Genomic DNA, 25,992 nt, shown 5'->3' on the forward strand with positions numbered 1-25,992 from the left:
ACAAAGGGAACTATAAATCTTTTTCTTTTTCCTTTCTAAAATGAGATTTAGAGATTACATAGAAAAATTGCCCAGTGCACACCTGTGACTTGTTCCACTTACATCGGGTCGGATCATCTGATAAACTCCGGGTCACGTTTTATATTATTATTATTATTCTTCTAGAAATGAGGGATAAAAACTAGAAAAAACATGAGACTGTAATAAAGAGTTACATATTTCATTGAAAAGGTTAAAAAGTATTTCTCAGGGCTCTTGAATTACCGTGTTAGAATACCAAGGGAAAATAAAACCTGGGCTGGGATTCTTGTTTGTACTTAGAGGGCTTTCCGGACAGGAAGGCAGTCTTGATGCAACACAGTAAGCCACAATACCAGTGGGGCAGTACAGGTGAAATGGCTGCAGCTGTACCCTTCGCTTCAATGTACAGCAGCTATACGCTGGAATGTTTCCGAACAGAAATCACATTCGGTTAGCTCTTGTTCCCTGGAGTAGATCACATTAAAATGTTATAAAATCATGATTTCCTGAACCTGAATTCTTGTGGTTTTGCAACTGGTTCCAATATTACAAAGGAGGAGATTCTGTGGCTTCTCGGAGTTGATATATGAATTTCTCTTTTTTTTTTTCTTTTCTTTACTGGGACATCAGGTTTTATTAGACAGTAGAAAATATTATAGTTTCGAGATGTTTACCTTTCAAAAATTTGCAAAACTAACTAGTTTTGACTATGGAGTTTATCGTTTGGATTGGTCTGCTACTGACCAGAAATTAGGACTCAACACACTGAGTATCCTGTGATTACCGGACAGAAAATGCTCCTACCGTGTGCACAGAGCTGTCATCACCTTCCTGTGTAGAAGATTGTGAAAACCAACAGCAGAATTTGTGGTTTACAACATGTAGATGTAGAAGGAGCTTCTACTCGATTTCGTTAGTTTCAGCCATTGTACCTGAATTTTTATCTGAAGACGACAGTTGTGCATTTCACTGCAGATGGTCATATTATCTCTCCCAACATAGGCCACTGTCAGATTCATGAAATTGTACATTTTTTTTGTGACCAAAATTTTTTCCCTTTCATTTCCTAGTTCCACACAGCAGGGTTTTTTTTTTTTTCAAAGACTACACTGTAGTTTTTGGTCCAGTTTTTTTTTTACCCATTGCCACAAATAAATTCCAAAGGAATGGGAAATAGAAAATTAAGACTTAAAGGGGTTCTTCACCACTTTTATATTGATAACATATCCTCAGGATAGGAGGACATCAATATCAGATCAGTGGGATGTCGGGGCCAGCTGTTCCAGGTGTTGGTGGCAGCCGGATACTATAAATTGCAGAACAGCACAGCTCCGTAAACTATAACGCGGCCACAGTGGGGGTACTGCAGATGCACTCCCATTCATATAAATTGGAATGGATGTGCAGCTCCACAACTGATTAATCACGTCTGACTCATTGGAGGTGCCAGGCGTTGCACTCCCACCTATCTAACATTGATGACCAATCCTGAGGATAATTCATGAGTATAAAAGTGGTGGACAACCCATTTAATACCTCCATATACATTAGATAGTCTGCAGAAAGATGCTTCAACCAATCGTTTGGCCAACGGCCAACTCGGCTGTCTCCCCCATAAACAGGAGCACTCGTTTGGCCTAGTACTCTTGTGTTCTTTATGAAAAAGCCGCCAACAGACATCTCTACTGGTGGTTTATCTCTGAGAGAACAATACAATCGGCAGCCTTAATTTGGACATGCCCAATTGACCTCTTCTACCGACAATTAGTTGGCTAGCACCCATCACACATCAGTGTGTAGTTGGAATCCCTCTACATCATCTGACATTTTTTCTTTATCATCATGAACCTACTTCTGGCTTTTGCCAAAAAATACATCAAAAACTGCAGTGGTGTCTTCCCCCTCCAAAAAGAAAAAACAAAAAAAGAAACCCACCGCCCCCTTGTACCAAAACATTATAATTCACATGTAAAATCCATGGTGCTATACCTTTTTGATCTTCTTACACAGTAAGAAAGTTGTGGACAGAGTTTCCCCTGCTATGACATACTGGAAGGTGAATTCAATTCGACACAGGTCAAAGAGTGCGATTTTGCGAGTACGCCTCTGCTGCATTAGATTCATGTCTTCTAAACCAAAGGCTGTCATCACTGCTTTCCCTCAGTGCAATTGTAAGCGTAGATATAACCTACTCCAATCGTGTGAAGTGAGAAATGCACATGTGCCGTGTTCTGTAGAGAAATGCTACTAAAAAGAATAAGAAATAACGCACACTACTCTCCATGTCTCCATGTTTTTTGGATCTTCATCAGAAGTGTAATGGATTGATTTAACAAATTGCATCAGCGCCGATCAAGAATCACTTTTTCCCTAAATTGTTAAGATACCATCTTAGCCTTTTCAGGAGGAAGTTGAATGTAAGACCTGGAAGGCTCTTGTGCTTTTACTATGAGTTGTTTCCAAGCTGAACTTGGCAGGTGCACCTAACAAAGGAACCTGCATTGACCAGAACATAAAGTAAGCAACGTGGAATAGGGGAGATCTCTTTCTACATCTCCTTTCCAAGGAAAGCAGGAAGCCATTTCTTTTCTTTACCTTGGAGATGGATTTGTCTTTATGTATCTCTATTGAGCTTAGTATGTAAAAAAAAAGTTTGAGAAATAGTTTTTGACATGTGACTTTTGTCAGCTCCGAATTACCTTCAGCTGGACTGTTACAGATCAGTGTTAGACGAAAAAGCCTGGGACCAGTTTACTGTTTCCCGTGCCAAGATTTCTCTTGTCTTAAGGCATGCACGTATTGTTTTTCTTCAGCTGAATACATGGAAGATTTGTGTTCGGAGGGAGCTGGCCACAGAACAAAAAAAAGAGAGTAGAAACACTCGACAAGCAAGCAGTTTATTCATCCTCAGGAAGCTGGGCTTATAATCTCAGCATGAACTGGCGTTCTCCACCTCCTACAAGATTATATTGTGTTTTGTGTCCACGTCTTCACTTAGGTGGCCCTGTATGAATGAGATGAAACGCACACACTTCCTGTCTTCAGTATACATCTAGTAATACGGTAGTTGTTACTGGAAGGAAAGCCATGTTCTCTCCAAGGCAAGCCCACCCTGCGAGAACCGCAATCTGAAGAAGTTCACGATAGAAGGAAGGTTATTAATAAAGGAATAACAAAAACAGTGACCCCCTTCAGGGAATACGCGGCTTATTGCAGAACCGTCCAGCTGTGTGTGCCTTTCTATATTTACACTGTGAGGTTTCATGAGTTTCATCCTTGATCTCGTAACAGGTGCTTCATTCTGGAACCCTCCGATGCGGCCATCATCAGTCAGTCCATTGTTACCCATGTTATTACACACTGCAGTCTGCTGCCTCGCTACTTATTTCTTTGACCCATTGCGGTGAAGGGATCCTTCCTGAAATAATTTTGTTGCTGCATTTTTATTGCTAAGGGTATGACCCAAGGAAAATGTAAGATTCAGAAGACAAGTATGGTCAGTTGTAGGAAGATGATAAATGTATTTTTAGTAGTTACACCCAAAGCCCTTCTTCCTCACCAAACAAAGGCTATGTGTGAGCTTTTATTGGATGATAGTTTCTCATTGTGCAGTTAGATTTACATGTGTGCAGTGTTATTTATGTGAGCGCAGACATTTGTTCTCCAGATTTCATTGAAAGGGATTCAAGTAAGAGATATTGGCTTCAGCATCCGATGATCATCAACTTGCTTTGTTATGGCATCACAAAAACAGCAACGTTTCTACCCCTGTTATGACTCTGGGTCCTTGTCAAGCTACTACAGGAGTACACAGTCCTTCTATGTAAACCCCCTACAACCAGACAGCATCTCTCACTTCCTCCAGATGTATGTGATATTTCCAAAGGCAAATATTAACAAGAGAAAGAAAGCTGCAGACCAATACCAGGGATCATCACAAACAAATAGAAAATTTTTATTATTATTTGAATACAAAACAGACCAATGCCATAAAAACATTTAAAAAGTCACTAACATGACATATTGACAACTCAAATGGCTCATAATAAAGCCAAAGACCCTCCTTCCATATGCCAGAGTATCAAGGCGCATGAATGGCTAAAAATAATGTGCATACATGTTAACCCAGATAACTATATACCTTGTGAATGGTACGTTGTCACATAAATAGAACACTTGTACATCAGTAATATAGCACAAATAAATACTGATAGTAAACACAAGGGTTAGCAATGCCTAATGATATCCAATAATTGAGAACATGTACATACAAAAGAATAGAATATAAAAAAGCCAAAAACAATATATAGGTGCTCATTATCGGGCCAATAAATAATAGAAGCTTCACTAATAAAGATAACCCAAATCTACAGTAGAGCATGACAAGCTGAATAGAGCCATAGCCCACAAGAGATAAGCGGATAGGGTGCCTGAATGTAAAAGAAGCTAGCAATCAGCAAGAAAGACGCGGCAGAGCAATACCTAGACGGCCATATGGTGGGGGAGCCTGTGGAGAAGCCCGACGCGTGTCGCCACCGCTAGGTAACTTCGTCAGGGGCTGAAGGCTTAGTCTGTTGGATATCTTTTAAATATACACTGTAATTTAACATAATAGAGCACAGCTACGGTAATTTTACCTGGTAGGCCAATAATACTGATAATACAAGCTTCCGGGACACCGACAGACTGCGTGTGTGTGCGTCACCAATGATAGACATGTATTGGATTGCAAGCATATAACTGCGCATGCGCATAGAGAGACGTTTTAGATCGCGTATGCGTGGTAAGAGCTACCGCCACCATGGAAACCTCATAGCGTTATACTATGGTGGGAAACGGAAATACGAGTATAAGCATGTTTCCTAGCAACACATGATATCTTTAAGCTTATACAGGAAAAGAGCCATTGTAATGATGAATATATGGCCACTATTCCACTCAACATGTAAGCTAACTCATCAATATAAAAGATAAATACTAGCAAGTCAGACGGCACTATTTGCCTAACAGGGTAAGCAATATATGCGCACGATTAATGCTCCACCCCAATATTCACATCTAAACGATAACCATGCGCTAGCGCTACATAAAGAGAGAATCGTAATCGCCACAGAGAAGAATGGTGAACATAAAGTACCCTCAAAAATCCTAAGCAAATGTCAAAAAAGGTGATCCTTAAAATTAAACCACTAAAGTCCACAAAAAATAAAGTAGGCCATTAATATTGAAACCACATATCAACGCACATAGCCTGTCAATCGAATGTTTATACAGGCATTCTAAACATGTGGATATAAAGAAGAGAGATACATTCAAGTGCCATATCCACTAAGTTCATCATAATAGCCAAAGCTAAATACCATCAATTACTCAAGAGATGTCCACAAAATCCGTTTTTCGTGGTCCAAAAGTGTATCCATTCAACTAATTTACTATACGAACAAGTTGTCCAGAACGTAAAGCCAGAATTAATAATTAACAGTTGGGAACAATCCAATACGTAAAAAGAGGACCTTATTTATCCTCCCTCCCCAAAGTGCCAAACTATAAGTTCAACAACCCTCATATTTTGGCAAATGCCTTTCACCAATGAATAATTGTAAAGAAAAATGCCGGTGTGTGCCATACCTGCCAGAAATAACCTATCAGCAAAGAGTGCACACCCTGGCAAGGATAAATATTGGCAAGGATAAATATTGGAATCAAACATCACACAAAACATTCATATCCCAGGGTGCTCCCCCAGATCTCCACAGTAAAATCACTATGTGGAAATAAGGGACATTCAATAGCACAAAAGGGGGAAAATGTGATAACCAGAAGTTGTTATGGACCAAAAACACAATAATTGGACACAGAAAAAAAAAAGTTATGTTCCTCAGAGATATAAATCTCCACAAAGTCCCCCGGAACAGAGTTACAGATCTTAATACATAAAGTGTAAAAAACTTATAGACCAATAGTTCAAGAGACATTTAATTTATTAATTTCATAACATACAGTCATAATAGAACCATGTATGGTGTTAATTTAGTAACTGATTAAATCCCATTAGCAAATCACTTCAAACATGATCTGTATTTGTGCTGGGGATAATAATGTAATTCTCAAACACATTGATCTCCACATGCTCCCAAGAACCAATTTCTGTATCCCTGTCCATCACGAAGCAGGAGGAGCTTATGTGAAATATGTTCAAAATAACATCCAATGTATTTCCTGAAGTGGGGACCTGAAGAAGAACAGGACGCTATAAACGGAGGAAAGGGAGGGGAGTGTATTAGGAGAAAGAGAAAATTGAAATAAAAATAGGAGTAAGGACAAACAAAAGGCCCTAAAAGGAGTCTCCACAGGCTTACCCATCACATAGTACTTCAGAAGTACTTATATACGTGCCTACCAACAATAGACAGCAATAATGCACAAATTGTGGCGATATTACAAAAAAAGGTTCCAACAATGTTAGTAGCCTCAAGTCCAAAGAGTCAAAAACTTTGAGGAGTGTTTCAGAATTGATCAATCCTGATGATGAGTTGATTGAATAAGAGTTCCACAAGCCTGGAAGCGGAAAATAAGAAAAGAAAAAATGAAAACATTGTCCTCGGAAAATGACAATTGCTTATAAAAAACGGTTAAAAGCAAATCTTCATTGAGTCCGATCGGAGAGAGGCTATTCAGATCAAAAATCCACTTGGATTCACATCGAAGTAATTCCAAAGTAGTGTTGCCTCCTCTAATATTAGTCTGGATGGCCTCCAGTGCTGTTGCCATTATGTGCTTGTAAGAAGTGTGTTGCCACTGGAGTCAGGGTTTTCCCCTTAGCCAAATCCGTTTTTGCTGTATTGATATTGGACAAATCTAAACTCATTATCTTTCCTCCATCACGCATATCTTCCCTACCTGATCTATCTATCAAAATAAATGAAATAACACTTTCCCCTGTCCCCAAAATCCGCTGCATCGGAGTAACCCTTGACTCTGCCCTGTCCTTCAAACTGCACATCCAAGCTCTCGCCACCTCTTGTCGCCTTCAGCTCAAAAATATTTCCAGAATCCATCCTTTCCTCAACCCACACTCTACCAAAATGCTCGTGCATGCCCTAATCATCTCCCGCCTCGACTACTGTAACATACTCCTCTGTGGCCTACCTTCTAACACTCTCACACCCCTCCAGTCCATCCTTAACTCTGCTGCCCGACTAATTAATCTCTCTCCTCGCTACACTCCTACTTCACCTCTTTGCAAATTCCTTCACTGGCTCCCAATTTCCCAGCATATCCAGTTTAAATTACTAACACTGGCCTACAAAGCCATCCATAACCTTTCTCCTCTGTATATTTCCACACTAATCTCTCAATATCTTCCCTCACGTAATCTCCGATCCTCACAAGACCTCCTCCTCTCCTCCACGCTTATTCGCTCCTCAATCGCCTCCAAGACTTCTCCCGAATATCACCCATCCTCTGGAATTCAGTGCCCCAACACATCCGGTTAGCCACTACTTTTGGATCCTTCAAAAGAAACCTGAATACCCACCTCTTCAAGGAAGCTTACAGCCTGTAAAGACCCCACAGCCAGCTCAACACCATTGGAGCTACTGCAACCCTCGACCTACTGCCTCCTTCCCCATAATCCTGTAGAATGTAAGCCCGCAAGGGCAGGGTCCTCTTCCCTCTGTACCAGTCTGTCATTGTTAGTTTGTTTACTGTAAGTGATATTTGTATTTGATGTAATCCCTTCTCATGTACAGCACCATGGAATTAATGGTTCTATATAAATAAATAATAATAAATAATATTGGAGAGGTGTTGTTGTATTCTCCGCCTTAGTTCCTGTGTAGTTTGCCCTACATAGATCTTAGGGCATTTACAAATCAAACCATACACCACATTTTTAGACCTGCAGTTGAAAAATGTTTTAGAAAAAATTGTTGAGGTCAAAGTGGGAAGGGACACCCCTTCACTGCCAATAGTCAGAAGGCAGATATTGCATCTGCCGCACGCAAAAGTACCACTAAGTCTCATGCCTCTGTTTAAGCTTTGTGTAGGCCTTGTAAAGTGACTGTGACAAAGAGAGTCCTTAAGGGACTGGGTCTTCCTAGCAATGAGGGTGGGTGTGGGGGCTATATGGGGTACCAATTTAGGTTCGTTTACCAATATCCCCCAATATTTGGATAAAATGCCCAATACATCTTGCCACTGATTGTTATAGGCAGTAATCAAACCCAAAGGTCTAGCCCTATTACATGACTGTGGGTTCAAAAGCTCTTAGCTAGGTTCACATTGCGTTAGGGCAGTCCGCTTAGCGCATAGCGCTATGGACTGCGCTAACGCAATGTCCCAAAAAGGATCGCGTTTGGCGATCCCGCTAGCGCAGATGCCCGATCTGCGCTAGCGAGGAACGGACCACGAGCGCTGCAAGCAGCATTCGAGGTTCGTCACTCAAATGATGGTACATCGCTAGCGCACGCCCAATGTGGGCGTGCACTAGCGATGCGTTCGCCATTACAAGCAATGGCGGTGTTAACGGACTACGTTACACCGCGTTATGCCGCGGTGTAACGTAGTCCATTTAACGGGTTCACATAATGCAATGTGAACCTAGCCTAAACGGTCAGAGTCCCTAGCTGCAACAAAGGCTTTTGAGATTACCTTTTTTCGGGTATCCTCTATCTCTGAACCCGTCAGTCAAATCTTTCGGTTGTGTCAAGAAATCCTGTTGATTAGAACAGTTTCTTTTTAGACGAAAAAACTGTCCCTTTGAGATGCCATTTCTCAGGTGTTCAGGGTGAAAGCTCGAGTAGTGCAGAATACTGTTAGTTGAAGTCGGCTTACGGTAGAGAGTCGTCATCACATGTGAGTCCTCAATAGTAAGATGAAGATCCAAGAATTCCGCGACCATACCAGAGAAGTTGGCTGTAAGATGAATATTCAACAAGTTGTTATTTAGACCCTCGATAGACGTTTTACATTAACCCTCCGTCACATACAATATTCGGACTAACGAGTTCACATACAATGTGCCTGCAGAGGCGTAGCTAGAGCTTTTGCCGCCCGAGGCTGTTCCCGAGTTTGGCGCCCCCCCTATCCCCCCCCCCCCCAGCTCAATACACACAAAGGTTACCAAAAATGGTTTTCCTGTTTTGTAGAACTTAAACTGGGCCTAATGGTGTCACCCCCACATGCCACACCTGTGACTTAATACCACCACACCATGACCAGGCCACATAGTAACATAGTAACATAGTTAGTAAGGCCGAAAAAAGACATTTGTCCATCCAGTTCAGCCTATATTCCATCATAATAAATACCCAGATCTACGTCCTTCTACAGAACCTAATAATTGTATGATACAATATTGTTCTGCTCCAGGAAGACATCCAGGCCTCTCTTGAACCCCTCGACTGAGTTCGCCATCACCACCTCCTCAGGCAAGCAATTCCAGATTCTCACTGCCCTAACAGTAAAGAATCCTCTTCTATGTTGGTGGAAAAACCTTCTCTCCTCCAGACGCAAAGAATGCCCCCTTGTGCCCGTCACCTTCCTTGGTATAAACAGATCCTCAGCGAGATATTTGTATTGTCCCCTTATATACTTATACATGGTTATTAGATCGCCCCTCAGTCGTCTTTTTTCTAGACTAAATAATCCTAATTTCGCTAATCTATCTGGGTATTGTAGTTCTCCCATCCCCTTTATTAATTTTGTTGCCCTCCTTTGTACTCTCTCTAGTTCCATTATATCCTTCCTGAGCACCGGTGCCCAAAACTGGACACAGTACTCCATGTGCGGTCTAACTAGGGATTTGTACAGAGGCAGTATAATGCTCTCATCATGTGTATCCAGACCTCTTTTAATGCACCCCATGATCCTGTTTGCCTTGGCAGCTGCTGCCTGGCACTGGCTGCTCCAGGTAAGTTTATCATTAACTAGGATCCCCAAGTCCTTCTCCCTGTCAGATTTACCCAGTGGTTTCCCGTTCAGTGTGTAATGGTGATATTGATTCCCTCTTCCCATGTGTATAACCTTACATTTATCATTGTTAAACCTCATCTGCCACCTTTCAGCCCAAGTTTCCAACTTATCCAGATCCATCTGTAGCAGAATACTATCTTCTCTTGTATTAACTGCTTTACATAGTTTTGTATCATCTGCAAATATCGATATTTTACTGTGTAAACCTTCTACCAGATCATTAATGAATATGTTGAAGAGAACAGGTCCCAATACTGACCCCTGCGGTACCCCACTGGTCACAGCGACCCAGTTAGAGACTATACCATTTATAACCACCCTCTGCTTTCTATCACTAAGCCAGTTACTAACCCATTTACACACATTTTCCCCCAGACCAAGCATTCTCATTTTGTGTACCAACCTCTTGTGCGGCACGGTATCAAACGCTTTGGAAAAATCGAGATATACCACGTCCAATGACTCACCGTGGTCCAGTCTATAGCTTACCTCTTCATAAAAACTGATTACATTGGTTTGACAGGAGCGATTTCTCATAAACCCATGCTGATATGGAGTTAAACAGTTATTCTCATTGAGATAATCCAGAATAACATCCCTCAGAAACCCTTCAAATATTTTACCAACAATAGAGGTTAGACTTACTGGCCTATAATTTCCAGGTTCACTTTTAGAGCCCTTTTTGAATATTGGCACCACATTTGCTATGCACCAGTCCTGCGGAACAGACCCTGTCGCTATAGAGTCACTAAAAATAAGAAATAATGGTTTATCTATTACATTACTTAGTTCTCTTAGTACTCGTGGGTGTATGCCATCCGGACCCGGAGATTTATCTATTTTAATCTTATTTAGCCGGTTTCGCACCTCTTCTTGGGTTAGATTGGTGACCCTTAATATAGGGTTTTCATTGTTTCTTGGGATTTCACCTAGCATTTCATTTTCCACCGTGAATACCGTGGAGAAGAAGGTGTTTAATATGTTAGCTTTTTCCTACATACAAGGGACAAATACCACCGCACCATTTCCAGACCACATATTACCACCACATAGTGACTGAATACTACAATACTGATCAGTAATAAAAAAAAAACCACAATACTATCACCATAAGTGCCAGTATTCACAGGAGATCTGTACTTAGTATGCAGTGTCTGTGTAGAGGTAATACAGAGATCACTGGTGACATTATACACAGGACCTCTATATAGTATACAGTGTATAGTGTCAGTGTATAGGTAACACTGACTCACCAGTGACGTCTCTAGGTGAAGTCCTTCATCTTTTATCCAGCACAGACCGCCATCATTCCTTCCAGCCAGGACTCGTTTCTGCAGGAAATAACACAGTTATCTCGAGCTCCGCTTGCAGAACACATTACTTAATTTTTCACAACTTCTACATTACACCACATGAAGAAAAAAAGGTGATATAGTGTCACTCTGCACAGTAACAGGACCGCCCCCCCATTTAAAACAGTATACTCAAAAAATAAAATAAATACATCACTGCAGTAACAATATCCCTTAATTATCCCCTATGGTAATAATATTCCCCACCCTGGCCCCGTTTATCTCATTCCTGGCTCCAGCCATATGTTGTCGTATCCTGCCCTCATGAGTATCCATTCTACCCCATATGATCTCCCCATCCTGCCCCACCAGCCTCCATCGTATCCGTCCTGCCCCATGATCCAATCCTGCCCCGTGTCTCCAATCATGCCCCGTATATACATTCTGCCCATGCCTCAAGTCCTGCCCCCAGTGTGTCCAGCATATTACCCCCATGTTGTCCAGCAATCTGCCCCAGTGTGTCCAGCATATTACCCCCATGTTGTCCAGCAATCTGCCCCAGTGTGTCCAGCATATTACCCCCAGTGTGTCCAGCAATCTGCCCCAGTATGTCCAGCATATTACCCCCAGTGTGTCCAGCAATCTGCCCTCAGTGTGTCCAGCAATCTGCCCCAGTGTCCAGCCTTTCCCCAGTGTGTCCAGCAGTCTGCCCCAGTATGTCCAGCATATTACCCCCAGTGTCCAGCATTGCCCCAGTGTGTCCAGTATATTACCCCCAGTGTGTCCAGCAATCTGCCCCAGTGTCCAGCATTGCCCCAGTGTGTCCAGAAGTCTGCCCCAGGGTCTCCAGCATTGCCTCAATGTGTCCAGAAATCTGCCCCAGGGTCTCCAGTATTGCCCCAGTGTGTCCAGCAATCTGCCCCAGGGTCTCCAGTATTGCCCCAGTGTGTCCAGCAATCTGCCCCATGGTCTCCTGTATTGCCCCAGTGTGTCCAGCATTCTGCCCCATGGTCTCCAGTATTGCCCCGGTGTGTCCAGCAATCTGCCCCATGGTCTCCAGTATTGCCCCAGTATGTCCAGAAGTCTGCCCCAGGGTCTCCAGCATTGCCTCAATGTGTCCTGAAATCTGCCCCATGGTCTCCAGTATTCAGTGTGTCCAGCATTCTGCCCCATAGTCTCCTGTACTGCCCCAGTGTGTCCAGCATTCTGCCCCATGGTCTCCAGTATTGCCCCAGTGTGTCCAGCAATCTGCCCCATGGTCTCCTGTATTGCCCCAGTGTGTCCAGCATTCTGCCCCATGGTCTCCAGTATTGCCCCGGTGTGTCCAGCAATCTGCCCCATGGTCTCCAGTATTGCCCCAGTATGTCCAGAAGTCTGCCCCAGGGTCTCCAGCATTGCCTCAATGTGTCCTGAGATCTGCCCCATGGTCTCCAGTATTCAGTGTGTCCAGCATTCTGCCCCATAGTCTCCTGTACTGCCCCAGTGTGTCCAGCATTCTGCCCCATGGTCTCCAGTATTGCCCCAGTGTGTCCAGCATTCTGCCCCATGGTCTCCAGTATTGCCCCAGTGTGTCCAGCATTCTGCCCCATGGTCTCCAGTATTGCCCCAGTGTGTCCAGCATTCTGCCCCATGGTCTCCAGTATTGCCCCAGTGTGTCCAGCAATCTGCCCCATAGTCTCCTGTATTGCCCCAGTGTGTCCAGCAATCTGCCCCATGGTCTCCTGTATTGCCCCAGTGTGTCCAGCAATCTGCCCCATGGTCTCCTGTATTGCCCCAGTGTGTCCAGCAATCTGCCCCATAGTCTCCTGTATTGCCCCAGTGTGTCCAGCAATCTGCCCCATGGTCTCCTGTATTGCCCCAGTGTGTCCAGCATTCTGCCCCATGGTCTCCAGTACTGCCCCAGTGTGTCCAGCAATCTGCCCCATGGTCTCCAGCATTGCCCCAGCCCCAGACAGTCAGACATAAAGAAAAAAAAAAAAAAAGTAAAATCCTCACCTCTCCCGTTCCCAGCGCAGGTCCGGTGCAGTCAGCGTCTCTCCGGCTCTGCGACGCTCAGGACAGAGAGGCAGAGCGGCGCGCACAGTAGTGACGTCATCGCGCCCTCTGCTCTGAGACGTCGCAGAGTCAGAGGACGCTGAAGCCGCAGGAACCAGGAGAGGTGAGTATTAGAGCGGGGGCGGGGGTGGGGGGAGCTGGCCCTGGTCGTGGCGGCGGACGGCGCCGCCCGAAGATTTAAAGGGGCGTCTTTTTTTTTTTTTTTTAATCTTCTTCTCCTGCAGCGCCGGCCGCCCCCAGCATTGTGCCGCCCGGGGCGGACCGCCCCCCCCCGCACCCCCTTCCTACGCCACTGTGTGCTTGTCAGGCGCCTGCTGGAAAAATACCTATAATATCTAATGTTTGCAATTTCAGTGCTCTAAAAGTGATCAGTGACCTTCATAGGGATGTAATAAAAGAGACTACACATAATCAGTTGCAAAAAAAAACATTTACTTAACATAAAACTAATAACTATGAAATACAAACTTTTCAAAACTCCCGCCAAATAGTCCCCAGTTCGACTCTCTCAAAAAAATGTACAAAGAAAATTTTTGAACACAAACTTAATTTTAAGGTACCTTAAGTACTATTAAAAACATATTCAATCAGAAGTAGATGCTGAGGTTTCCCCAGAAAAGTCACACTTGCAGAGCAAATAGCAAGAATTACACACCATTTTTGCATGTGTCAGGCAAATTGCTTTATGACATTTGAGACATTCATAATTTGAAAGCCTTCTGGTTCCGCTTTCCGTTTGGCAGGTGGTGCATCTCCTTCTTTTGTGAGGTGGTGCAGATGGTGACTTTTCACCATCATCTTCTGGGCGGAACCTTTTGAGCTGAACTTGAAGGCGAGAGGGGATACCGATTGTTTTCACGCTTCTCCTGCGTAGCTCTCCAAGTACTAGTTCATGGGCCAATTTTTTCAGATACAATCGTCTACGGAGTGGTTCAAGCTTGTTTTCAAGATAAATTACTTGTGAATTTATACCACCCAAATTCAACATAGCAAAAAATATGACCATTGGCCAGCGTTTGAGGTTTCTGCTGACGTTGAAAGTGGAGCACATCTGATCTGCTGTATCCACACCCCCTTTGGTGGCATTGTAAAATGTAATTATCTCCGGGTTTTTTTCTGCCCCAGTCCCAGGATCGATGGCAGCATCATCATGAAGTGTTGATAGAAGAAGCACGATTTTTTTGGCATGTGGTACATAGGAAACTAAAGCCTTTCCATTATGGAATCTATCATCTAACAGCATGTTTGTTACTTCCTCAACATCAAGTTGTTTGGATAAATTGTACATTTTCCTCTCCATTTCAGCAGATAATCTGAAGCAAGAGAAGGAATATGTTAGGGAACTACTGTATATGCCTGAGCAGCACACTTTCTTTTATAAAATCTCCCTTATTTCTATGAAATATCCTCACATTTTGTGCTATACATTCATAAAACAAGCTAAATAAACTATTGTGATGAATAAAAACATAAAATACCAACCTTACTGAATGTGACGTATTCACATACAATGAGCCTGAGAGATCTGTGCAGCTATATCCTCTCCCCTGAAGCTCTGAAATCCAACTGTGATATCAGGTTTCACAGACCTTCAAGAGACAGGAGACTACCTGGAGGGAGGGGGTTTCCTCACAATCTGGTGAGGAAGGAGAAATGAAAGTAAAAGAGAAGCGCCTGTCAGATCAGTTGTATGTGACGGAGGGTTAATCAAGAGGCCCAGTCCAGAGGAGGAGGACATTGTCAATATAACGCAACCATTTGTAGACACATATTTGGAATTCAGATAGAACAAGCACATGGGTCAACTCCCACCACCCTAAAAATAGATTGGCATACGAGGGTGCACAGCGTGCACCCATCGCAGTACCGGATACCTGCCTGAAAAATACTCGATCGAAGACAAAATAGTTCTTATCAAGGATGAAATGCAGAAGATCCACGACAAAAGAATCGTGTTGTCTATCACCAGTAGAGTGTTGTTCCAGGAAGTAAGACACTGCTTGAATCCCCAAATCATGTTGAATGCAAGTATATAGAGATTCAACATCCAATGTTACTAAAAAAGTATTGGAAGGAATAGTAAGATCTTTCAAAATACTCAACAAATATGACGTATCTTTGACATAAGACTCTAAAGTGACCACTAAGGGTTGTAGAAAAAAATCCACGTAGATACATGGTTTTTCAAAAATACCCCCTATGCCAGATACTATAGGCCTACATGGGGGTTCCTTTAAAGACTTATGCACTTTAGGCAGTATGTAAAGTGTCGTTATTCTTGGATGTTTCGTAGTCAGGAAGCCTTTTTCTTTCTTGTCAATGATGTTATAGGTATAAGCCATATTGACTAATTTCTCCAATTTGGAATTAAAACGGGGTGGGATCTGAAGGAAGTATCTGATAAAAAAGCGAGTTATTAAGTTGTTGTTTAGCTTCTTTAACATAAAGAACCACTGGCCAGATAACAATGTTCCCCCCTTTGTCTTCTTCCCTTATGAGAAGATTTTTATTTTTGTTTAGGTTATGTAGAGCTTCCTTTTCTGATTTACTGACATTATTCAGCCAATTAGATTTTTTATCCAACCTCTGTATGTCTCTACATACCACGTCAAAGAAGATCTGTATAGCTGGAAAAAGTGAAAAGCTGGGCGTGGCCTGCAAGGGTAGTCTCCCCGAAAGCGTTTTCTTGCAGATGGATTCTCATTTTCTTCCAATATGGAAATGAGATCCCTAATATTTCCAAAGGCAGGGAGAGTGAAGAGAAGAGATGATTGGCCTCAGAGATTGCTTGACAGAACAATGTCATGCGATCTCTGGGAAGGCCAGTGCTGACACCACTGAAAAAGGTGCTGGCATTGGAGAGGAGTATAAGAGTTATTTTACAAGGGGAAACATGGGATTCAGAAGGGATTGTCCAAGTAGTGGACAACCCCTTTTAGGTTTATAAAGAAGGACAAAATGATAGGAGGCCAGTCATTTCCATATTTGTTGTCATGGGGTTGTTTTTATTACATTCTGATCATTTCTTCATCCTTCTTTTCTCTTTCTGTTTTGTGGTTTATTCATTCCTATCCCTCTGATGATTTATCTCGGATAGAACTTAATTTCCCTCTTATCTTTCTCTCTCGCTGTGATTTTTTCTTTATCTCTCCTTCTGATGGTTCCCCATATCTGTCTTATGTTATTTTTTCATTCATCCATCCCTCACTTTATTTCTCTTGATTTCCCAATTCCCCTCTCATTTTTCAACCCTTTTGATGGTTTCTTTATCCTTGTGCTTTCCTTCTGTGATGGTTACCTCCTCTTTCTCCTCTGTCTTCCTCTAATGATTTTTCCATTCTTTTTGCTATATTTCTCTGATCTCTCCTCTTTCTCTTTCCCCATCCTCTGGCAGTCCCATTTTCTCACAATTTTAGCTTGCTATCATCGCTCCTAAGATGTGCCCTGTATTCGCTGCAGTTGGAAAAAACAAAATGTAGCTGCATTGCTATGTTTGTGAATTCAGCCCAAGATTTTATGCAAGGCTCAAAGGAGAAGACTCTTTGCTTAAAGTGTTTTATCAAAATGTAATACAAAGTATTTTTATCATGAAGGTAGACTCATACCATGAGGGGTCACAGTCACCCACTACGCAATAATAACCACGTAACAGGAAGGAGAATACATCACCAAATGTAGCGCCATGTAAAGCAATGTGGAATACTTATGGTGGAGGATCTATGTGGTGCTCTACAACCATGGCATGTGGCCCTTCGGTGTGCACTATTCGGCGGCTTACAGGCAATTGCACACCCATGGACAGACATTGATATCATTTGATTCTTGTAATTCTCCATTAGAAGAATCTTTAACATAAGTGACGACTCAGTAAGCCAAAGTTCCACTATTTGAACACAATGTGACTTTTTCTATAATTTGTTATGCTTCTTGATTAGCTTTTTTTTATGTTCAGGAATGTTTGTTTCTTTTCTGTTTTTTTTTGTTTAATATATTCCATTGTGAGTCATGCCGCATTTCTGAGTCACTTTACAATAATTATTTCTATGTATGGCTGTGTATTTTTCATATTTATTTATTTAGCTTTCTTTGAGGTCTTTTAAGGCAAGATTTGCATATTTTTTGCATATTAAAATCTAAAGCTGAAATTACTGGAATTTTCATTGTTTTTTTTTTATAGATCCCTTGTAGCCTTGAGTACTGGGATGAACTCCAGCGGTCATTTGTTGCCTTTCGAGAGTTCAGTCTGTCAGAGAGCAAACCATGCGAGCTTCAGCTGCCCAGCATTACCACGGTCAGCGACCAGAAGGAGCTTGTGTCTTCTCATCTTTGGAGAATTGTTCTGAATAACAATACAAACAGCATGGATGACCAAAGGTATAGCATGTTATATGTAGATGTGGTTATTGTGGCATAATGGGATCCACCAAGCATATTGTTGGATAGTGGTGTTGTAATTGTACACACACACTATATGTATTTTATGTATAGTATTAAAATATGCTCTACACAGCACAAAGTATGGGAACACCAAAGCATCAAATATCTGTGCTTGTTGAGGGTCTCTTTCCAAAGCCACACTATGGACGTCCTTAGACTCGTGAATGAAGGTTAGTCCCTACATAGATTTCACGGCTAGTCTACATAGGTTAGTCCCTACATAGATTTGACGGCTAGTCTACGTAGGTTAGTCCCTACGTAGATTTGACGGCTGGTCTACATAGGTTAGTCTACATAGACCAGGAGTCTTAAACCTACTTAAAGTTATAGCTTTGTTTGATGTATTTCAATTTCAAAACTCAACATGATCTTTCTACCTTTTCAGGTACTCTGACCAAACATAAATTATTTATGTGGAGTGAGTATCTTCTCCAGATCATTTTTTAGTCAGAAGGAGATTCGCATTTTCTGCATTTCCTTATAAATTTATGGATCTCTCACTCTACCGTATCTCCTGCGTCCTTTCATTAGCTTTATATAAATCATGTCTAATAATGACTCATGTCCTCATAAAGACCTTCCATGTGTATACTGAGAATGGCCACTAGAGTTACATATAGTGACTGTAGAGAAGACTTCCTGTTGTGTGGACTTTTGTTCAGGGTTTGGAGAAGAAACTAAATTGTCTTATGCACTTACCTCTGTCTAGGATAGGGATTCCTTCTCATGTGTTCGCCATTATGACACAGTAGTCACCCAGTATATGGTCTGGGGCAGTGTCCCAAACCAAAAATGCCATAATAGGAGGTGGTGCAGCATGTTACAGCCCAACTTCAGATAGCGGAGGAAGTGCAGCTGAGCAGAAATTTACTATAGTTTGGTAGTGTCAGTCTCTGCTGCTTTTTTCTAGTCCAGTGAGCTCAATGAAGGTGTCGTGTTGGAAAGGCCTCCGTTCCAGTTTAATTCTAATCCAATGTGCCAAGTAAAGTCACCATGTTGGAAAGGACCCCCTTCCTGGCTTTTCCTAGGCCAGCATGCTTAGTGAAGGTGCCATGTTAGCTGGGCTTCCATCCTGACTTCTTCTAGGCCAGCATGCTGAGTGAAAGTGCCATGTTGGAAGAGTCTCCGTCCTGACTTTCTTCTAGGCCAGCATGCTGAGTGAAGGCACCATGTTGGAAAGGCCTCTGTCCTGGCTTTTTCTAGGCAAAAGTGCTGAGTTAAGATGACATGTTCAAAGGGCCTCTATATTAGCTTTCTACTAGGCCAGCATGTTAAGTGAAGGTGCCATGTTGGAAAGGCATATGTCTTGCCTTTCCTCTAGGCCAGCATACTGAGTGAAGGTGCCATGTTGGAAGATCCTTCTTACCAATCCTGCAGCTCCTTCTCTTGCTATAGCTGGGGTTGAATAACTCTGGCTCATGTCCTGATCACCAGTACAATGCTAAATGCAAAAGAGCAGACTATATACCCAGGATAAAGTAAATTAATGACCAGGAGCAAAGCATCTGTATGTCCTCTTCACATGTCGATCAGGCCACATGCACATATGATTCATATATTTAAAGGGAACCTGTCACCAGGTTTAGCCGATAGGAGCTACGGCCACCGCCTTTCAGGGCTGATATACAGCATTCTATAATGCTGTAGATAAGCCCTGATCCGACCTACAAGACAACAAAAATAACTTTTATTATACTCACCTGGGGGCGGTCCGGTTCGATGGGTGTCGCAGGTCCTGCTCCACCGCCTCCCATCTTCTTGCGATGCCGCCCTCCTGCTTGCTTCACAGGCTCCCCGGTATTGCGCTCCTGCGCAGGCATACTTATCTGCCTCTGACCTTTCCCAGCACCTGCACACTGCAGTACTTTGCTATGCCCTCAACAGGGCAAGACCTGCACCCCCCAGGTGAGTATAATAAAAGTTATTTTTCTTCTCTTGCAGGTCAGATTGGGGACTTATCTACAGCATTATAGAATGCTGTATATCAGCCCTGAAAGGGGGTGGCCGTAACTCGTTTCAGCCAAACCTGGTGACAGGTTCCCTTTAATACAAACTGTTTAGTTGATTTGAAAATGTAATTCTCTACACAAGGTAATGATCTTCCACTGTCTGTAAATAAAATCAGACATGTCAATCCTTCCACATCCTCTTGCCATTGACTTCTGTTTTACAAAAACCCGATCCTGTTCTTAAACAGATCATAAAAAAGAAGATTCAGAATTTTTGGGTCCTGCAACAAAAAAATATTGTCTACAGGATGTGACAGAAGTAGTTGGAGGACATGTTGCTGTGATTGATGCTCCAGCACTTTTGCCTTAGTTAAAAAAAATGGGTTTTCCTTCAATTAACATGTATCACCTATCTACAGGTAGGTACTGACTGATAGCTGAGGGTCCTATCAGTTGGACCTGCGTTGGTCACTAGTGTGGAGACGTTAGGTCTCCTGTTCCTCCTCCTCCGCATGATCACGATGAGGAGGAGTTTGTATAACGTGTCAGACTGGGCTTTGCATCACCATTCCTTACAAACACCTTAAACGCCAAGAGTAAGTAGCATTACGGGAATGCATGCATATTTTGTTTTATGTGTCATTGTCACTGGTAATCCTGTTCTATGTTCCCAAAATCTACCACGTTTTGTCAGTGAACATTTTGTTCCGCTCTGGTCATTCAGAGTAACTTCCAATAAACTCATGTTCCAAGATCACAGCTTTCTTAGCCTGTATGGTAAAATATGATAAAGAATAGAGGAATCTCAATAGATTTATTAAAACGTCCTTCTGGTATTAAGACGTCTGCATACATAGTAAACAACACAAAATTAATCCAGTTGGAAGCCATTTGGTAGAGAAGTTCCCAAAGAAGATATCTCGCCCTTCTCCAGTTTCTCAGTCCTCACTGGAGATGGAAAGAATTCTTTTTTCTACTCATACTTGTGCTGGGGTTTGGAATTGACAGTGAAATTAGTCATGCTGCCGACCATCCACAGAACTAGTGAACTATACAAATGTCTCCTTTGGTTCTCAGTATTCAGCTGCATTGGGCTTGTTTGTTTCCATCCTGTTTCATGTGCAAAAGAAGTCAGAGATATCAAGAGGATCTGGAAAATTGGAAAAGCGGATCAAAAAATCAATAACGAAATTAAACATCTGCTTCCCATTAATTGGACAGATCTGGGACTAGTTTCTTGATGTTAATTGTGAAAGAATGCATTCTTGTCATTGAGAAGTTAAGTGTTTCAGACAGGGTTAATTCTTCTGAATTAGGGACCTCCACAAAATTACCTTTGTGGTCAACTTGGCACCACAGTAACGTGAATACTGTGGGAATGTTAAATGTTGCTCCCTCTAAGTCCTCATATTTTTCCTTTGTCAATCCGTTTGACATTACAGCACCAGGGAGTGTAGCGTACAAGTATATTTCTACTTCTGTAAGTTCAAAATAATGAGAGATATCTAATGGGTTTCATATATATAAATATATGTAATGTAAATATACTTATTTTGGCTTTCTTTGGTAATGTTTGGCCATGTACTTGTTGCTGTTTTATATATATATATATATATATATATATATATATATATACATATATATATGTATATATATATATACATATATATATGTATATATATATATACATATATATATGTATATATATATATACATATATATATGTATATATATATATATATATATATATATATATATATATATATATACAGTCTAGACCAAAAGTTTGGACACACCTTCTCATGTAAAGATTTTTCTGTATTTTCATGACTATGAAAATTGTACATTCACACTGAAGGCATCAAAACAATGAATTAACACATGTGGAATTATATACGAAACAAAAAAGTGTGAAACAACTGAAATTATGTCTTATATTCTAGGTTCTTCAAAGTAGCCACCTTTTGCTTTGATGACTGCTTTGCACACTCTTGGCATTCTTTTGATGAGCTTCAAGAGGTAGTCACCGGGAATGGTTTTCACTTCAGAGGTGTGCCCTGTCAGGTTTAATAAGTGGGATTTCTTGCCTTATAAATGGGGTTGGGACCATCAGTTGTGTTGTGCATAAGTGTGGTGGATACACAGCTGATAGTCCTACTGAATAGACTGTTAGAATTTGTATTATGGCAAGAAAAAAGCAGCTAAGTAAAGAAAAACGAGTTGCCATCATTACTTTAAGAAATGAAGATCAGTCAGTCTGAAAATTTGGGCAAACTTTGAAAATGTCCCCAAGTGCAGTGGCAAAAACCATCAAGCGTTACAAAGAAACTGGCTCACATGAGGACCACCCCAGGAAAGGAAGACCAAGAGTCACCTCTGCTTCTGAGGATAAGTTTATCCGAGTCACCAGCCTCAGAAATCACAGGTTAACAGCAGCTCAGATTAGAGACCAGGTCAATGTCACACAGAGTTCTAGCAGCAGACACATCTCTACAACAACTGTTAAGAGGAGACTTTGTGCAGCAGGCCTTCATGGTAAAATAGCTGCTAGGAAACCACTGCTAAGGACAGGCAACAAGCAGAAGAGACTTGTTTGAGCTAAAGAACACAAGGAATGGACATTAGACCAGTGGAAATCTGTGCATTGGTCTGATGAGTCCAAATTTGAGATCTTTGGTTCCAACCACCGTGTCTTTGTGCGATGCACAAAAGGTGAACGGATGGACTCTACATGCCTGATTCCCACCGTGAAGAATGGAGGAGGAGGTGTGATGGTGTTGAGGTGCTTTGCTGGTGACACTGTTGGGGATTTATTCAAAACTGAATGCATACTGAGCCAGCATAGCTACCACAGCATCTTGCAGCGGCATGCTATTCCATCCGGTTTGCCTTTAGTTGGACCATGATTTTTTTTCAACGCGACAATGACCCCAAACACACCTCCAGGCTGTGTAAGGGGTATTTGACCAAGAAGGAGAGTGATGGGGTGCTACGCCAGATGACCTGGCCTCCACAGTTACCAGACTTGAACCCAATCGAGATGGTTTGGGGTGAGCTGGACCGTAGAGTGAAGGCAAAAGGGCCAACAAGTGCTAAGCATCTCTGGGAACTCCTTCAAGATTGTTGGAAGACCATTCCCGGTGACTACCTCTTGAAGCTCATCAAGAGAATGCCATAAATGAGAAGGTGTGTCTGTACTGTGTGTATATATATATATATATATATATATATATATATGTAGAAAAAAGGAACAGCACAACACTTTCACTTATCTCTGGGTGCAAAGCCTCCAGGAAGCCCGTCCACCGGCTATCCACAGTCCATAAATTCAAGCAAAAAACAGGCAGCACTCCATTTTATCTTGATCAATTGTGCAGAGTTTAATCAGACCCACATGTCTTTACTACGACGTTTCGGCTCTAAATGAGCCTTTCTCAAGCCCTCAAGGCTTGAGAAAGGCTCATTTAGAGCCGAAACGTCGTAGTAAAGACATGTGGGTCTGATTAAACTCTGCACAGTTGATCAAGATACAATGGAGTGCTGCCTGTTTTTTGCTTGAATTTATATATTTATATATATATATATATATATATATATATATACTAGATTGTGGCCCGATTCCAATGCATCGGGTATTCTAGAATATGCATGTCCCCGTAGTATATGGACAATGATGATTCCAGAATTCGCAGCAGACTGTGCCCGTCGCTGATTGGTCGAGGCAACCTTTATGACATCGTCGTCGCCATGGCAACCATTATGACATCTACGTCGATACTGTGCCCGTCGCTGAATCAGAAACGTGGGATTTCTACGTCCTTTATGACATCATCGTCGCTGTGCCCGTTGCTGATTGGTCGAGGCCTGGCGGCCTCGACCAATCAAACACGCGGGATGTCTACGTCCTTTATGACATCATCGTCGCTGTGCCCGTCGCTGATTGGTCGAGGCAACCTTTATGACATCGTCGTCGCCATGGCAACCATTATGACATCTACGTCGATACTGTGCCCGTCGCTGAATCAGAAACGTGGGATTTCTACATTCTTTATGACATCATCGTCGCTGTGCCCGTCGCTGATTGGTCGAGGCCTGGCGGCCTCGACCAATCAGAGACGCGGGATTTCTACGTCGATACTGTGCCCGTCGCTGATTGGTCGAGGCACCAATCAGAGACACGGGATTTCCAGGACAGACAGACAGAAAGACAGACAGACAGACGGAAAAACCCTTAGGCAATTATATATATAGATATATTACAAAGGAAAGCTCACGTGGTGGTACAAGTGAAGTAAAAGGAAGTGACTTAAAATTGTTTATTACCCGCGAGAAAGGACCAATCATGAAATGCTGTGGACAGTCGGGAAAAAAAGTCAACCAAAAACCTAAAAAGAGCACCACAAGCCGACCATATAGTCCACTATAAAATAACTTTATTATATCGATATATAATTACAATAAATAGTACAGTAACAGGAAAACGTACAGGATCATATAAAAAAGCCAAATATCAAATAAAAGGCAAAAGCACCTGTATCCAGGAGAATATTACGGTAAGTATAAATTTATACTAAAAAACACAATATAAATCACGGCGGATAATGTATGCAAAAATCGCTATTTTTGGTGCCACTGAGATAGATCAGAATCCACAAGTATTACCAAGAATAATTAATATGTGATAACAATACTAAACAATCCAAAACTCAAAATGTATATGTGCTAAAGTGAAAAGATGCAATTTAACAAAAAAATCATTATCAAGCAAGTGCCAGAAAAAAAAAATAGTAATACCGTGAGGTATACATGAAGAACGAGTGAGGATTCACTGTGAAAATTAAGAGAAGTAGTAAGCAGTGCACAATCCTTAATGTGTAAAAAGATGGTGAAGCCGTGAAGGGAGAGTAAAGGGCAATCAGGGAATCACTGTAAACTTTGTTGGGAGAATTATCTACAGTGCATAATCACTTACTGTGAGATAGTGAGACCCTGACTCCTGAATGGCATCCTCCCCAACGTACGTTTCGGTGCTTTGCCTTCGTCAGGGCACACGTGTGTATATATACGTCTGTGTATATATACAGTATGTGTGTGTGTATATGTGTCTATATATGTATATTATTATTTATTATTACAGTATATATATATATATATATATATATATTATTCTGTACAAAGTTGAATGTGCTGACAACAAAATTACACAAAAATCAGCAATGGAAATCAAATTTATTAACTAATGGAGGCCTGGATTTGAAACGATACTCAAAATCAAAGTCGAAAATCAAATTACTGGGTGATCCAACTTCAGTGGAAATAACTCAAAACAAGGAAATGATGCTCAGTAGTGTGTGTGTGGCCTCTACGTGCCTGTATGACCTCCCTACAATGCCTGGGCAAGATCCTGATGAGGTGGCGGATGGTCTCCTGAGGGATCTCCTTCCAGACCTGGACTAAAGCATCCGCCAACTCCTGGACAGTTTGTGGTGCAACATGACGTTGGTGGATGGTGCGAGACATGATGTCCCAGATGTGTTCAATCGGATTCAGTTCTGAGGAATGGGCAGGCCAGTCCATATCTTCAATGCCTTCATCTTTCAGGAACTGCTGACACACTCTAGCCACATGAGGTCTGGCATTGTCCTGCATTAGGAGGAACCCAGAGCCAACTGCACCAGGATATGTTCTCACAAGGGGTCTGAGGATCTCATCTCGGTACCTAATGGCAGTCAGGTTACCTCTGGCGAGCACATGGAGGGCTGTGCGGCCCTCCAAAGAAATGCCACTCCACACCATTACTGACCCACTGCCAAACCGGTCATGCTGAAGGATGTTGCAGGCAGCAGATCTCTCTCCACGGCATCTCCAGACTCTGTCAAGTCTATCACATGTGATCAGTGTAAACCTGCTTTCATCTGTGAAGAGCACAGGGCGTCAGTGGCGAATTTGGCAATCCTGGTGTTCTGTGGCAAATGCCAAGTGTCCTGCACGGTGTTGGGCTGTGAGCACAACCTCCATCTGTGGGGGTCGGATACTCAGACCATCCTCTTGGAGTCGGATTCTAACCGTTTGCAGACACATGCACATTTGTGGCCTGCTGGAGGTCATTTTGCAGTGCTCTGGCAGTGCTCCTCCTGTTCCTCCTTGCACAAAGGCTGAGGTAGCGGTCCTGCTGCTGAGTTGTTGCCCTCCTACAGCCCCCTTCACATCTCCTGGTGTACTGGCCTGTCTCCTGGTAGCGTCTCCAGCCTCTGGACACTACG

At 42.3% G+C, this 25,992-nt stretch overlaps 1 protein-coding gene across 1 annotated transcript in view; it reads left to right on the plus strand.

Moving 5' to 3' along the window:
• The window catches only part of VPS13B (vacuolar protein sorting 13 homolog B), a 1,386,889-nt gene that overhangs the window by 1,146,904 nt on the left and 213,993 nt on the right, over nucleotides 1–25,992 (plus strand). The window contains exon 40 of the mRNA XM_069731647.1: nucleotides 17,521–17,717. Within this exon, the coding sequence (XP_069587748.1) occupies nucleotides 17,521–17,717 (197 nt within the window). The remainder of the gene's footprint in view (nucleotides 1–17,520; nucleotides 17,718–25,992) is intronic.

This window comes from Ranitomeya imitator, chromosome 6, assembly GCF_032444005.1.
Source record: "Ranitomeya imitator isolate aRanImi1 chromosome 6, aRanImi1.pri, whole genome shotgun sequence".
Classification (NCBI taxonomy): domain Eukaryota; kingdom Metazoa; phylum Chordata; class Amphibia; order Anura; family Dendrobatidae; genus Ranitomeya; species Ranitomeya imitator.